At 36.3% G+C, this 15,644-nt stretch overlaps 1 protein-coding gene across 1 annotated transcript in view; it reads left to right on the plus strand.

Moving 5' to 3' along the window:
* The first annotated feature begins 2,404 nt into the window (after positions 1-2,404).
* Positions 2,405-15,644, plus strand: part of GFRAL (GDNF family receptor alpha like) — a 77,878-nt gene continuing 64,638 nt past the window's right edge. The window contains exons 1-2 of the mRNA XM_004386835.3: positions 2,405-2,647; positions 7,794-7,928. Of these exons, the coding sequence (XP_004386892.2) occupies positions 2,626-2,647; positions 7,794-7,928 (157 nt within the window). The 5' untranslated portion in view covers positions 2,405-2,625. The remainder of the gene's footprint in view (positions 2,648-7,793; positions 7,929-15,644) is intronic.

A 15,644-nucleotide genomic window follows, 5' to 3' on the forward strand; every position in this document is an offset into this window, starting at 1 on the left:
GATATGGCAGTTTGCTTCCATAAAGATTTACAGCCTAGGAAACTCTATGGGCCAGTTCTACTGTGTTGTATAGCGTCCTCTATGAGTCGGAATTGATGCGAGGGCAACAGGTCCCCCCTACCACAAATTTACTATGTTTTTATTTTTTCAACAATTTTTTCTTTCTTTTTTATGTCTAGTTTCTTCCGCATCCCTGTTTTTCTGATCCATGAGACTAGGGATCACACCTCATTTTTGTTTTTGCAGAGCCTTAGATGTAATAATCTCTTAGTAAGTGTTTGTTGAATGGAAATCCTAGTTTTGCCCAGTAACCACAAGGGAAGTCTACTGCCTTTCATTTAACTATCAGCGAAATTATTTCTTTATTTGAAAAAAAAAATTAATTAAATGAAAGCAGTGAATTTTTAAAGGAAATTCTTAAGACTTCGGTTGCTTATCTGGCAGCTGTGGATGGTGATGACAAAGCCCAATGAGCCCAGCTCTGAGCTTCCCACCCCAATTGTAATGACAGCACTTTCTTCTGTTTCATTTATTTTAAAACATTTTTTTGAAACGTAGGATACGTTTTAAAATCACACACACATCACTGGAAAATGCTGAAATCAATGGTTGTCTCTTCAAATTGATATTGCACCTGTATAATGTTCTAATTCAGTAGCTGCCTCCATTTGAATAGATAAATTGAGTTGAAAGTATTGTTTTCATGGACTTTAGATTGAGGTTTATTAATCTGAGGTGTCTGTGAATTTACTTGGGGCACAATTGTGTTTTATATTTACTAAAATTTAATTGACATTTAGCTCTTCTGTGCTGTGTCTTTCTCATTAATAGTAATTACAGATATTTTATATGGCATTACGTTTATGTCAGATACTTCAAATTAGGTTCTATTGTCATCTTTATACTGAAATTACAGTATTATTAGACCCACTTAGATCTTGATATTTAATCCCTTAATAAGGAAGCACATATATTACTTTATCACTAATTTGTTCTTTTAAATATTATGGAAATAATATTTCAGTATAATTACTTTCCTTTGTAATTCTATTTTTTTTTAACTTTATACCTTTAAAATTTTATTCTGAGAAGGCGCCCACAGGAGAAGGGACCAATGGCACAATGAAAGGTCAGGGAGTGATTCAATACTTTTAAAAGGAAATAACTAATTGTATGATGCTATACAATTGTTTTGCTATATAATAATTGCCACTGTCAATGTAAATTCCATTTGTCAATCTCTGTGATCAACTCTTTATATACACTTAATGTTTATAGAATCCATGGGTATCATCCACCCATTTTATAGAAGCATGAGTAAGACTTCAGATGTTAAAGCATTTACCTACAACCCTAGAGAAAAACAGGATTAGGATTTCAGTTTGTTGGACTCTAGAGTGTGTGATTTTTCCATTATGCATGCAGAAAGCAAAACGTATTATAACTTCTCTTCTAGTGTAAAATAAACATGAACAATATATGACGAAAAACTCTTGTAACTATGCACATGTAACTCCTCTTTCCCACCTCTAGGTTGTCAGTTATCCACACCTATCTTAACTTAATTTCTTGCCAGAGCAACATTTTATATTCCCTAGCGTTCATTGAAGCCCTGGTACTGCAATGGTTAAGAGCTCAGCCGCTAACCAGATGGCGATTAGAATCCACGAGCTGCTCCTTGGAAACGCTATGGGGCAGTTCTACTCTGTCCTATAGGGCCGCTCTGAGTTGCAATCGACTCATTTTTTGGTTTTAGCATTCATTACAGAAAGATATCAGGGTTATTTAAAAATGAAAGCCTGATAACACTCAAAGGCAGATCATGCCCTATAAGCTCTTATGAGGAAGAGCAGAATCAAAGGAAGACATGTTTGCTTCCTCTGTAATAAATAATGCCCCTGATCGAAGCTAGGAGAAAAGTACGTTGCTGTCAGGTGATAAACACGAAGTGAATGATTACCTTTGCAGAGGAACAGAGAATTTCTGTATCAATGAATGTGGGCTTTTTTTTTCTTCTTCACTGTAGCTGTATTTGGAGGGTTTGAGAAATCGTAACCAAAGTGACACAATTTATAATCATACTGGGGTTTGTGGCACATGCAACATTATTTTCGTTGTTTGGGAAGATGAGGCACATCAACTAGATTCTAGTGGAACTTAAATTTCCATTACATTTTCCTTTTCCACATCCTCAAATGACATGAACTGCCTCAATGAGACCAAATAAAGATGTGGAAACTGAGCATGCTGAAGTCTCTAGGTAAACCTTGGGCTGTATTTGGAAAGATTTTACACAGCTAAGTATTCTAGTTGGAAAACACAACAAAATGTTCCAAGCATATATCATTTCTCTTAGTATTTAGCTTCTGGCCTTTCTTGAAAACATGATATCCGAGATCAGCACACAAAGAAGAAAGTAATTGAATTTGGATATAATTAGGAAAGTTCACAGCTCAGAAAGGATTGGTAAGGAAATGGTGACATAGGAAGCTGACTTGAATCAGTAATGCTTTTAGAAAGCCAGGACAGAAGCTGCAGTTCTATTCTGGATAGATATTGCTAGGAAGGTGGTTGGAGTAAAAAGATCTGCTCTTCTTCCAGGTGAACAGCCCCAAGTTATCCAAAATGATAGTCTTCATTTTCTTAGGTAAGTAAACTGTACTTCTGGTTTATCTGAATTCATAATAAAGGTAATTATTTGTAAACGAAACACAATCCCATCTAACTTACTGTTGATTAAGCTAACAGGGATTTAGAATATATAATACCAATTTCAAATTTATACTCGAACATGGTTTATTACTGTTTAAAAATGTTAACTTGCTTTTACTCACTTATTTCTAACTCTGGAAAACACACAATTTAAGAATTACAATAATCACTCTGGTTGCTTCTGTTTCATTGTAGGAAGTAATCCAATTATTTACTAGGATTTATAGAATTCACATATGGGCTAGAGTCTTTTAGAAAGAAAACTTTCCAGTGTTTATTTAGAAGTTATAAGATGAGAAATTTCCGATTATTTCTTATTTTGCTTTGAAATTTAATAATTTAAACCATTTTAAAGTAAAGCAGATTAATTTAAACCATTCAGTCCACCTAATTCTAAAGCATTAATATTTACTAGCTAGGAGTCATTTAGTAGAGCAAAACAATTTAACAGTACATCAGATGCTTCACATTTCAAGCAATTTTCATGAGCTAGTAAAGAAGAAGTGTGGGCTTATCCTTCTTTAAGTATTATGAATGTACTGTAAAATTTGGTGAAAAAAAGGGTTCACTTGCACTTAAAGTAGACTCTATGGAGAGATACTTTGCTAGACATGTTATTAGAGAAAGTTTTATATCTTCTTCAGCCTTTGGTAGAATCTATATATTGAGCTCTGGAAAGGGGAGACTTGTGGTGGAAGTTGACTATTAATAACGCACTAATTAAAAATAAGGGCAATGTATTTTCTGGATACTCTAAACTTGTAGATATTGATGAATAAAGGCATAATTGTGGGCAAGAAAATAAGGGAGGTTATTTCAAATTATGTTGAATATAAAGACAGTAAACATAAATCAAGTCAAAGAAAAGCAAGTCAAGAAGGAAAGAAATCTTTTATATAGTTTCAATTTTTCTTTGGTTTAAATAATAGTTCTTCAGTGTTCCAAAATCGTGTTCCCCATATTTATTTCTAATAATATTTTTTATTTCTATATTTTATAATAATGGGAAATCTAGGAGACTTTAATTTTTATAGATTAGGTAGCAATATGACAGAACACACCAAATACATCACAGCTTCATTATAGCCTCAGTTGCAAAGGCAATAGCCTCCCGTTTTCATCTCTCACTTCTAATTTAATCTTGACACCAGATTGGATGAAGAAGGGAAGTCATTTCTCAAACCATTGGGACCAAAATTGTACTGTTTAGTAAGTTTAGCTAATATTTTCCACAGTGCATTCTTCAGAATACTTGTTCAACATCATCTAAGTGGGTGTTGCAGTGAAAAGGAGTTCTGTGGCCAATGAAACATGAGAAATAGTGATATTTAAAAACCTGGGAGTATTTAACATGCTAATGAGCATCATATATCTTTATGAGGATGATATAGTGTGCAGCATACTCCATTTTATTTATTTTAAAATATAATATGTTTTTCAAAGGAATCCTTGAAACCTTCTGAATTAAATAAAGGGCCGCAAATCATAGTCATGAATGAGTAAGGCAGATTTTGGAAAGCTAAAGTTTTATGTTGGATTCTTGTGGGACAGATCATTGAGATAGTTTTCTTATTCAGTCTGATTTTCAGCTGAGTGGAATGTGTGAAAAACATGTAAATATACAACCAATTGGATTTTTCAATCAAAAGTGAAAAATGGAAAATGGAGGCTAAATAGATTTGGGAAGGATAGTATGTAAAATTCATAAATGATAATTGCAGTGAGGTTTTAATGATATGTCTAGGAGAACATGACCTATAAGTTCTTTGAAAGAGCTTCAAAAAAAGTGTCTTAGTTTATTAGTGCTGCTGTAACAGAAATATCTCACATGGGTAGCTTTTACAAACAGAAATTTATTTTCTCACAGTTCAGGAGACTAGCAAAAATTCAGGGCACCGGCTCTAGGGAAAGGTTCTCTTTCTCTGTAGACCCTTGGGGGAGGTCCTTGTCTCTTTTCAGCTTCTGTTCCTCAGTTCCTTCATGTTGCATGGCATCTACTCCCATCTGTGCTTCCTTGCTTCTGTGCCTAATCTCTTTTTATATCTAAAAATGATTAGTTTAAGACACATCCTACAGTTATAGTCCCATTAACATAACAAAGAAAACCCTATTCTCTAATGGGATTACATCCACAGGTCTAGGGTTTAGGATTTACAACACACATTTTGGAGGGACACAATTCAATCCATGGTAACAAGATATAATAATTAATGACAATTAAAATGCCAGTCCCCTGGTCTCAAACAAAAATTGAGTTTATGACATTAAATCCTGATTTCACATCTTTGAAAAGCTGGATTCAACCAAGTAATCTTGGGCCAGCAAAAAAGGGGCTTTTGTTCTCTTTCTCTAGGCTTACCAACCTAGGATCTCAGCAAGCTGAATAGAATGAGATTGTCATTGAACACATGGAAAAATAGAAAATTGATATGTCAATTTTCACTCAGCCCTCAACAAGAAAAATGAGACAGCCACATCCATGGGCCTAATTTCCAAATGCAGAGTGACCACCAAGTAGTACACATGGTCCAGGAAGTTGTTTTGGATTCTCTTTAGGAGAAGGGTTTTGGAAAGAGGTAAGAGATAAGAAAAGGTTTCAAAGCTTTACTTGAAGCCTATAACTCTATATTATTACAGGTGATTTATAATTAATATTCTCATTTTTTTCTCAAATTCAATCAATTTGGCCCTGATCAAGATATAATTTGAGGTCTCTTGATTATAGTTAATCCATGTTGTCTCAATAACTCAGTTATGATTTCCCTGTTTTTCTGTGGATTGATTCAACTAGTTACAGTTTGCATATTTTCAGAGTTAATTTGAGTAACTTGTACAACATACTAAATTAGCATTGCTATTTTCCTTATTAGTGCTGGAAACTTTTCTCCTCCATCCAAGATAACTTGTAAATATCTGGAAGATGTTATTTTCATTAAACATTGTCAGTTACTTATCTATAGATAATCTAAAATCCACTACTCAGTTTAATGCAAGTCAACTCATATTATCTAATATATATAATACATCATTGCGCTTGGGTGATTAGAATAACACACAGTGCCTGCTCAGTAAAACTTTAGTACCCAGTGGTGGAGACAAGCACATAAATACACACTAATGCTACAAAGCAGTAAACCCTGTAGGTGGGTTATGCCCAAGGTTCTAGAGAAACAAATGAGGGGTGTTGAGTTCAATTTTGGTGTGGAGAAAGGGGACTGGAGTTGAAGGAAATTTTCTTTAAAACAGGTAATGACTGTGCTGAGTCTCAAAGGATAAATGGACAGTTATTCCAGAGGAAAAATAAACTGAGCCCCAACTAGACGGCAGAGAGTAAACGCTCAGAAGTATAAGACAGCATGGATCATTTGGGAAAGTGTAAATGCTTAAGGTCTTCCTGAGTGCACATGGTGAGGAATATGAGAGCCATGTTATGAGGAGCCACTCAAAGGCTATAAGCAGAGCAATGGTGGAGAATATCACATTAGGTAGATCAGGGGATATAAAGGACCTATTTGAATTAGATTTATCTGGAGGCAAACTGACCCTCTGAGTTAATCAAATACACCTTCTCCTCACTTATCGACTATCTTGTTATCCAAAATTTCACTTTTACAACAATAGTAAAAAATCTACTATACAACTACTTTGCACATTAATGACATGTATCTGGCAGTAACGAGCACCAAGGTGCTGGCTTTGATGGTTAAGGTTATATGTCAACATGGCTGGGACATGATTCTCAGTGGTTTGGCAGTTACTTAATGATGTAATTTGGCAGTTATGTAATGACATAATTTTGCAGTTATGTAATGATGTAGTTTGTAATTTGATAGCTATGTAATGATATAGTCATTCTCCATTTTGTGATCATGTGATCATCCTCTATTTTTGCATAATACTAATGTCACATAACAACCTGGTCTTTGGAACCTAATCATGTTGATAAGTGACGAGAGGATGTAGTCCAAGGAAGAGTCAGTGAACTGTATAGGAATGGATATGGGAGCGTGAAGATGAGAACGAAAAGGAAATCTATCATGAACCCCAGGTTTTTCGTTTGCATGCCTGGGTGAATTGTGGAATTGCTGATGAATTTGGGTGGTTCAGCAGGGAGTGATGATGATGAGGACAATGTTACAACAATGTATAGTCTGGAAGTGTGTCTGGAACATTCAGGTGGACATAACAGCTGTGTATGACAGGAGTACTAGAAAATATTGGAATTTAATTATAAATTTAAGAATCACCAGACTTCAGATGGTAGTTAAACCCATCAGAGTGCATGGAATTATCCATGTAAAATGGGAATGAGAAAAACATAAGGACAAAATCTAAGCTACAATTATACCTTAAGGGAAAAGAAAGAGGATCCAAACAATAAAATCTCTTAACATTGTCCTCATCATAGGATTCTAACTATAGAAAGAAAGTATCAAGTAGATAAGGAGTCCCTAGGTGGCACAAATGGTCGAGTGCTCTGCTACTAATTGAAAGGTGGGGGGTTCAGACGCTCCTCAGAAGAAAGGCCTGTTGATTTGCTTCCAAAAGATTACAGCCATTGAAAACCCTATGTTTCTACTCCGAAACACATGGGGTCTCTATGAGTTGGAATTGACTCAAAGGCAACTGGTTTCGTTTTTTGGTTTGGGGTGTCAAGTAGGTAAGAATTAAGAGAAACAGAAAAGAGTGTTGCATAAGGAAGAGAGAGTTTCAAGGACAAAAATCAGTAAAATTCCCAACGGTGATATAAAATCTTAAAACTATTAAAGTTGATGTTATAGAGGTCATTAGGGAAATTTTTGAGAGCAATTTCAATGGAGCTATGGTGATAAAAATAAATGATAAATTGAGGGATAAATGAGCAGTAAGTAGAGAGAGCAAATGTAGACTATTCACTTAAGAATCTTCAACAAGACAAATACAGATCTATAGCTAGAGGAGAGATCATGATTCATTCTCGCATTCTAATGATTTTTATCAGACCTTGTTATCCACAGTCCTTCTTTTTGTTATTAATAACTTAGATTTGGTATTACTGGATGCCAAACTGTAATATTGAACATTTGTTGCTGTTTTTCAAGCTATGGGGCTATGCTTGGAAAATGAATCCACCTCTCAAACCATGGATTGCATGCATTTAAGAGAGCAATGTCTAAGTGATATGAATGGATGTAAACTTGCATGGACTGCAATAGAAGATGCCTGTAATATTTCAGGTAAAATACGTTGTTTAAAAACACTCAAATTATTTCTTTTTACATAGATAAAAATAGGATTTGATATTTTATTTCATTGTCCTAGGAACTAAGTTAGTCTAGCTCTAAGTACTGTTTTTCAAACTTGATATTCACTGGGTTCACCTTCAAATGCTTGTTAGTGAATTTAGTTACAAAGGGGCATTTTTAATTACTTGAGGTTTCTGATGTATTGACACTGTGGACAGCTTTGTGAAAGATTTCAGATTATGTTCTTATTTATCTCAGCATATATAATGCTGCAATTATATGCATACTTCTCAGAAACATGACTATATATAGTTTTGCTTATTATTAATGTGTTAATATGTCAATGATAAACTAAAAAACATTAATTATGATCAAAGGCATTATTTATTTATATGTGTATAAAACACATGTTATATTCCTTCAACATATACACTATTTTTCCTTTCAATTATGTCCAGAACATGTTCAAACATATCTTTATTTTTAATGTGCTTTACATTGCAAGCATTTGAAGGGAAGTTTAAGGGGTAAAGAATGTGAAGATAAGAGACTTATTTCTTTAAAAAGAACAAAAGAACAATTTGCATAAGCCCTGAATATAGCAAGTAGTTGAATAAAAATTGAATGATAGCAGCATCATAAGACTTTATTCACTAAAAGAAGGTATGGTAAATTGTTGTTGGGTGCCATTGAGTTGATTCTGACTCATGGCAACCCTATGTGACAGAGCAGAACTTCTCCATACGGTTTTCTTGGCTATAAGCTTTACAAGAGCAGATTGCTAGGTCTTTTTCCTGTGGAGCTGCTGGGTGGGTTTGAAATGCCAACATTTTGGTTAGCAGCCAAGTGCTTAACCCTTGTGCCAGCAGGTCTCCTTTGATAAATTGGTTATATAATGGTATATTGCCCTGATACAGTTATTTCAAAAAACTCTTTAAAAGATAATATTCTACATATAATATGTTTAATGATTTTGTACTATGGACATTATAATGTTATAAAAATCTTGAATATGCAGTATGGGGGTTCCAAAAGGAAAAATAAGAATGCATTCTTCCTTGAGTCTGCTTCTTCATCCATTTCATGAAGAGTAAATGCTGTACTGCTCATGACTCTTCCTATCTACCTGTGCTTCTTTCACCTTCCAAAAGGGATATGGTAGAGTGTGCTGGGTTAAGAAACTGCGGCCTACACAGTTCTAGCAATGCCTGTGTTGACAATCTCCCCTAGCAGAGCTCTTTCTTGACAACCTGACTTCAAGAGATTAGATAGGATGTGGAGGGAAGCAGAGGGTGCTCATTCTTTTCTCTACCTTTGGGAGAGTACATGGAACGTTCATACTCCAAGAAAAGATATGGCTATCTAATCCAACACTCATATTACCGTTCAGGAAAAAAGAATTTCAGAGGCATAATTTGCTCAAAGTAACACAATAATTATAAGATGAGGACAGACGACAATGATTTTTAAAAAATCTGTTCTCTGTTTTGGTGCAAGAGCTCTTTTCTACATTTTATAAGACAATTTTAAAATGTGTAATTTCTAAAATATCACATTCAGTGTGTCATAAATTAAAATTAAATTAAAAAATTTCAGTATACAAATAGCAAATTTGTGGTAAATATTTGGATGATCATCCCATGCATGAAGCTGAAATTAAAATATCCTCAAATATGCAAATGAAAGAAATTCAAGTAGTTTTCTCCACAAAAACGAATAAAATAAAAATTTTCAGGTAGACGAATATGGCTTTTTAAATGAGAGAAGAAAATGAAATAGCCATGATTATGAAAGACTCTTTTTATTTATTCAATAAGTAGCTATTGAATGCTCTCTAAGGCCAAGACCACTTTATTTCTCATGATAAATTTAAGAGCTACTTGCATATCTCCTAGTATAGTCTTAGAATTATGTTTACAGGTAAAGACAAAATAGTTAATAAAATAACTAAGCAGACAAAATAGATAAAACTACTAGAATATTCTGGTCACCTTGTATCTATTACTAAAGGTCAACAAAAGTCACTTTCTAAGTAAAAACAAAAGATTTTAAAATGTAGACTGAGTCAATCCATTTTAGAAAGCACTCAATTAAAAAAACACAATAAAAATAGATGCTATGCCTAAAAGTCACCTGTATGAACTTCACCATTCTTATATTAATGAATTACTCAGGTGGTTGTTATTATTAGGTTCCTTTGAGTCGGTTCCAACTCACAGCAAACCTATGTACAACTGAACGAAACCCTGCCCGATACTGCACCGTCCTCACAGTTGTTGCTATGTTTGAGCCCATTGTTGCGGCCACTGTGTCAGTCCATCTTATTGAGGGTCTTCCTCTTTGTCGCTGCCCCTCTGCTTTACCAAGCATGATGTCCTTCTCCAGGAACTGTTCCCTCCTGATAACACATCCAAAGTACTTGAGATGAAGTCTCACCGTCCTTGCTTCTAAGGAGAATTCTGGCTGTACTTCCAAGACAAATTTATTCGTTCTTCTGGCAGTCCATGGTGTATTCAGTATTCTTCGAGAACGCCATAGTTCAAATGAATCAATTTTTCTTCAGTCTTCCTTATTCATTGTCCAGTTTTCATGTGCATATGAGGTGATTGAAAGTACCATGGTTTGGGTCAGCAGTACCTTAGTCCTCATAGAGACATCTTTGCTTTTGAACACTTTGAAGAGGTCTTTTGCAGCAGATTTGTCCCATGCAATATGTCATTTGATTTTCTTGACAATTTCAATACTTTCTCCATTTATCATGATGTTGCTTATTGGTCCACTTGACAGGATTTTTGTTTTCTTTATGTTGAGGTATAATTCACACCGATGGCTGTAATCCTTGATCTTCATCAGTAAGTGCTTCAAGCCCTTCTTGCTTTCTGCAAGCAAGATTATGTCATATGCATGTTGCAGACTGTTAATGAATCTTCCTCGAATCCTGATGCCACATTCTGTTTCATAAAGTTCAGATTCTCAGATTATTTGTTCAGCATAGAGATTGAATAAGTATGGTGAAAGAATATAACCCTGACACACACCTTTCCTGATTTTTAGTCATGCAGTATCCCCTTGTTCTGTTCCAACAACTGCCTTTTGGTCCATATACCAATTCCTCATGAACACAACTAAGTGTCCTGGAATTCCCATTTTTCACAATGTTATCCATAATTTGTTATGATCCACACAGTCGAATGCCTTTGCATAGTCAGTAAAACACAGGTAAACATCTTTCTGCCATTCTCTGCTTTCACCCAAAATCCTTCTGAGATCAGCAATGATATCCTACATTCTACCTCCTTTTTAGAATCTCGCTTGAATTTTTAGCAGTTCCCTGTCGATGTACTGCTGCCAATTGTTTTTAAATGATCTTCAGCCAAATTTTACTTGCATGTGATATTAATGATATTTTTTAATAATTTCTACATTCTGTTGGATCACTTTTCTTTGGAATAGGCACAAATATTGATCTCTTCTGGTTGGTTGGCCAGGCAGCTGTCTTCCAAATTTCTTGGCATAGATGAGTGAGTGCTTCCAGTGTTGCATCCATTTGTTAAAACATCTTAACTGGTATTCAGTCAATTCCTGGAGCTTTGTTACTTGCCAATGCCTTCAATGCAGCTTGGACTTCTTCCTTCAATACCATCAATCCTTGTGGAGATGGAGCCAACATGGCACTATAGACAGGAGCACCACACCGTCCCTCCACAGCAAAGACCCTAAAAACTAAGTAAAACAGAAACAAACGTTGTTCCTGGAACCCTAAGCATCAAATGAAGAGATAAAGAACTCAACCAAGCACTGAAATGAATGAGAAATGAACAGAGAACAGAGAGCGAGGAGAGATACGAGTGGAGGTCCCCTATCAGCTAATGCAGCACGGATTCACCATCTTGGACTCCTGTAGGAGATCAGCAGACAGGGACTGTGGGAAAGTAGAGTCACAGAGCTCCCAGCAGGAGGCAGAGCACACTGTAACCAGCCATACACACTTCCCCACCCCCCATACCTCCTCCCCGCTGCTTGGCCTCCACTACTTGCCTGCAGGACAACCCGCTGCTTCCCCCTTGAGCTTAGTGATCCCAGCCAGAAGGCACTGGTTCTGTGCCATGCACATTCACCCCGCTCACACCGGCCGGCTCTTTCAGTGTCATTTCTTTGTTGCTGGTGTTGCATTTTTTGGCTTCTTTTGGTTTCTTCCCTCTCTCTCACCTCCTCCCCTTCCTTTGTCTTAAATACCTGACTCCATGTACCATTTTTACTTCTTCTTGACAGGCTGTGAAGTGCTGCTCATCTGGGGAACTGCTTCCCCTGTCTCTGCTGCCACGCTGGTGGAATCCCTGAGGGCATTTTAAAAAAAATTTTAAATTTTATTCATTTTTTCTTTTTTCCTTTGGTTTTTCTTCATTTCTTGGTTTCTCATCTCTCCACTCCAATGGCAGGCTGCCTCAGCCGTTTTTTAAAAATTATTTTTGGCTCTTGTTTCTCTATCCTTTCTCTCTTCATTCTCATACCAAACCTAGCTCCACACATCACAATGTACCCCCCTCTCTCTCTCCTGCCTAACTGCAATGTGCGCTGAACATCACAGCCTTGAGCAGCACGGGCACTGCCTACCAGAACCTGCCCTGCACTGACTGCCGGTCCTTGTGGACCCCAGAACGTGTCACAAACAATCCATCCAAATCCCTCCCCTTTAGCTGGACCTGCCCTGCTGCACCATAGCTGAGCAACAGGCCCTGCCCATTGGACAAGGAGGTGAAAAATGTAGTGCCCACAGATGAGCAAACAACAAAGAGTGCACAGCCTGCCCACTTAGACATAACCAAATAAAACAAAAAAGCAGGATGAAACAAACAAATCTACAATCAATAAATGGAGAATATAACTACTGAATGTCCCAAAGACAGCAGACAGTAACTAAACATATAAAAAAACAGGACAGGATGGTTCCAGTAGACGTAAAAAATAAAACACCAGATGACTTTCCAGTAGAAGAAAAGACACTGGAATTACTTAATAGGGAATTCAAATCTCTCATATTCAGAGCTGTCCAAGAGAGGAAGCAAAAAACAGGTAAAAAAGAGGAAAAATAGACAAAGTCATGGAAAAGGCAAACAAATTCATGGAAAGTACAGACAAAAAAATAGAAGAATTCAGGAAAATAATACAAGGAAAAAAGTCAAAGTAAATTCACAACTAAAATCATACAAAAACAACAATTAGAAATCCAGACGATAAACAACAAGATTTCAGAAATGAACAATGACATAGAAGGTCTGAGAAGAAGGTTTGAAACAATGGAAGACAGGATCAGCAAACTTGAAGACAAATACTTGGATACCACTTTGTTTGAGGAAAATCAGAAAAAAGAATGAAGAAAAACAAACAAACTCTGAGAATGATGTGGGATATAATCAAAAACAAAACTTTGCAAGTGATTTGAATTCCAGAACAGAGCGAGAAAACAGAAAACACAGAGAGGATCATTGAAGACAGAAAACTTCCCTAATATCATGAAAGATGAAAAGCTGACCATTCAAGAAGCTCAACGAATCCCATATACAATAGACCCCAGAAGAAAATCACCAAGGCATATCATAATCACACTTGCTAAAACCAAAGACAGACAAAGAATACTGAGAGCAGCTCAACAAACACAAAAAGTCACATACAGAGGGGAAACAATAAGACTAAGCTCTGATTACTCAGCAGAAACTATGCAGGCAAGAAGGCAATAGGATGACAGATATAAAACCTTGAAAGAAAAAATTGCCAACCAAGAATAATATATCCTGCAAAACTCTCATTCAAATATGATAGTGAAGTTAGGACATTTCCAGATAAACAGAAATTAAGGGAATATGTAAAAACCAAACAAAACTTAGAAGAATTATTAAAGGGAGTCCTTCAGTTTGAGAACAAACAACATCAGACCACAGCCTAAATCTAGGACACAAGATCTCATCATCCAGATACCAACCTAGGAAATGAACTCTCAAGGACTATTCAAAACCAAAAGATTTACAACAGGGAACCAGAGAGGTTAATCTGTAAATGTGTCTTAGTCATCTAGTGCTGCTCTAACAGAAATACCACAAGTGGATGCATTTAGCAAAGAGAAGTTTATTCTCTCACAGTCCAAATTCAGGGTGTCAGCTCCAGGGGAAGGCTTTTTCTCTATGTAAGTCTTCTCATCAATGTTCCCACGGACTAGAAGCTTCTCTGCGCAGGGACCGCGGTCCAAAGGACACGCTCTGCTCCTGGCACTGCTTTCTTGGTGGTATGAGGTTCCCATGTGTCTCTGCTCGCTTCTGTCTTTTATATCTCAAAAGAGATTGGATTAAGACACTATCCAGTCTTGTAGACACCATCAGTATAACCTCATCATAGGGACAGAGTTGACAACACATAAAGAAATCACATCATATTACACAATCATACAATACTGGGAATCATGGCTCAGCCAAGTTGACAGATGTTTGCGGGGGACACAATTCAATCCATGATACTATGACAACAATGTCAGAACAATAGAAGAGAGAATAAATGGTGTAGGTATAGAACTTTCTAATGGAGAGGAAGGCAAGGAGATACTAAATAATAATAGACTGGTTCAAACCTAGGAAGATAAAGGGTAAATTTCAAGGTAACCACAAAGAAAGTTAACAAAGCTACTCATCAAAATAAAGAAGAAAACATAAAACCTCAGTAAAAACAAAATCTACAAAAACAAAAGAAATGAAAAAAATCCACAAACAAAAGGAATTCAGCACAGGAGAGTAAGAGAAACAAAGAAAACATCAGCACCACAAAAACAGCACTACAAAATGGCAGCAATAAACCCGCATCTATCAATAATTACACTGAAAGTACATGGCCTAAATGCACCCACAAAGAAACAGAGAATGACAGAATGGATAAAAAAACAAGATCCATCAATATGCTGTCTACAAGAGACACACCTTAGAAACAAAGATGGAAATTTATTAAAAATCAAAGGATGGAAGAAAAATATATCAAGCAAACAGCTACCAAAAAAGAGCAGGAGTGGCAATACTAATCTCAGATAGAATAGACTTTAAAACAAAATCCACCATAAAAGACAAAGACAGACACTATGCAATGATTAAGGGGATGATCCATCATGAAGACATAACCATAATAAATATCTACGCACCCAATGACAGGGCTCCAAAATACATAAAACATACTCTAACAACACTGAAAAGAGAAATTGTCAGTTCCACAATAATAGTAGGAGACTTGAACACACCACTCTCAGTGAAGGACAGAACATCTAGAAAGAAACTCAACAAAGATACTGTCTTAGTCATCCAGTCATCTAGTGCTGCTACAACAGAAATACCACAAATGGATGGCTTTAACAAAGAGAAATTTATTTATTCACAGTAAAGTTAGCTAAAAGTCCAAATTCAGGGCATCAGCTCCAGGGGAAGAGCTTCTCATCAATGTTCCCTCGGACTAGCAGCTTCTCCGCGCGGGGACCCCAGGTCCAAAGGACACGCTGTGCTCCTGGCACTGCTTTCTTGATGGTATGAGGTCCCCCTGTCTCTCTGCTCATTTCTGTCTTTTATATCTTAAGAGATTGCCTCAGGACACAATCCAATCTTGTAGATTGTATCCTGCCTCACTAACCCAACTGCCGCCCATCCTCCCTCATTAACATCATAGAGGCAGGATTTACAA

The sequence above is a fragment of the Trichechus manatus genome, unplaced genomic scaffold (genome assembly GCF_000243295.1).
Source record: "Trichechus manatus latirostris isolate Lorelei unplaced genomic scaffold, TriManLat1.0 scaffold00172, whole genome shotgun sequence".
NCBI lineage: Eukaryota > Metazoa > Chordata > Mammalia > Sirenia > Trichechidae > Trichechus > Trichechus manatus.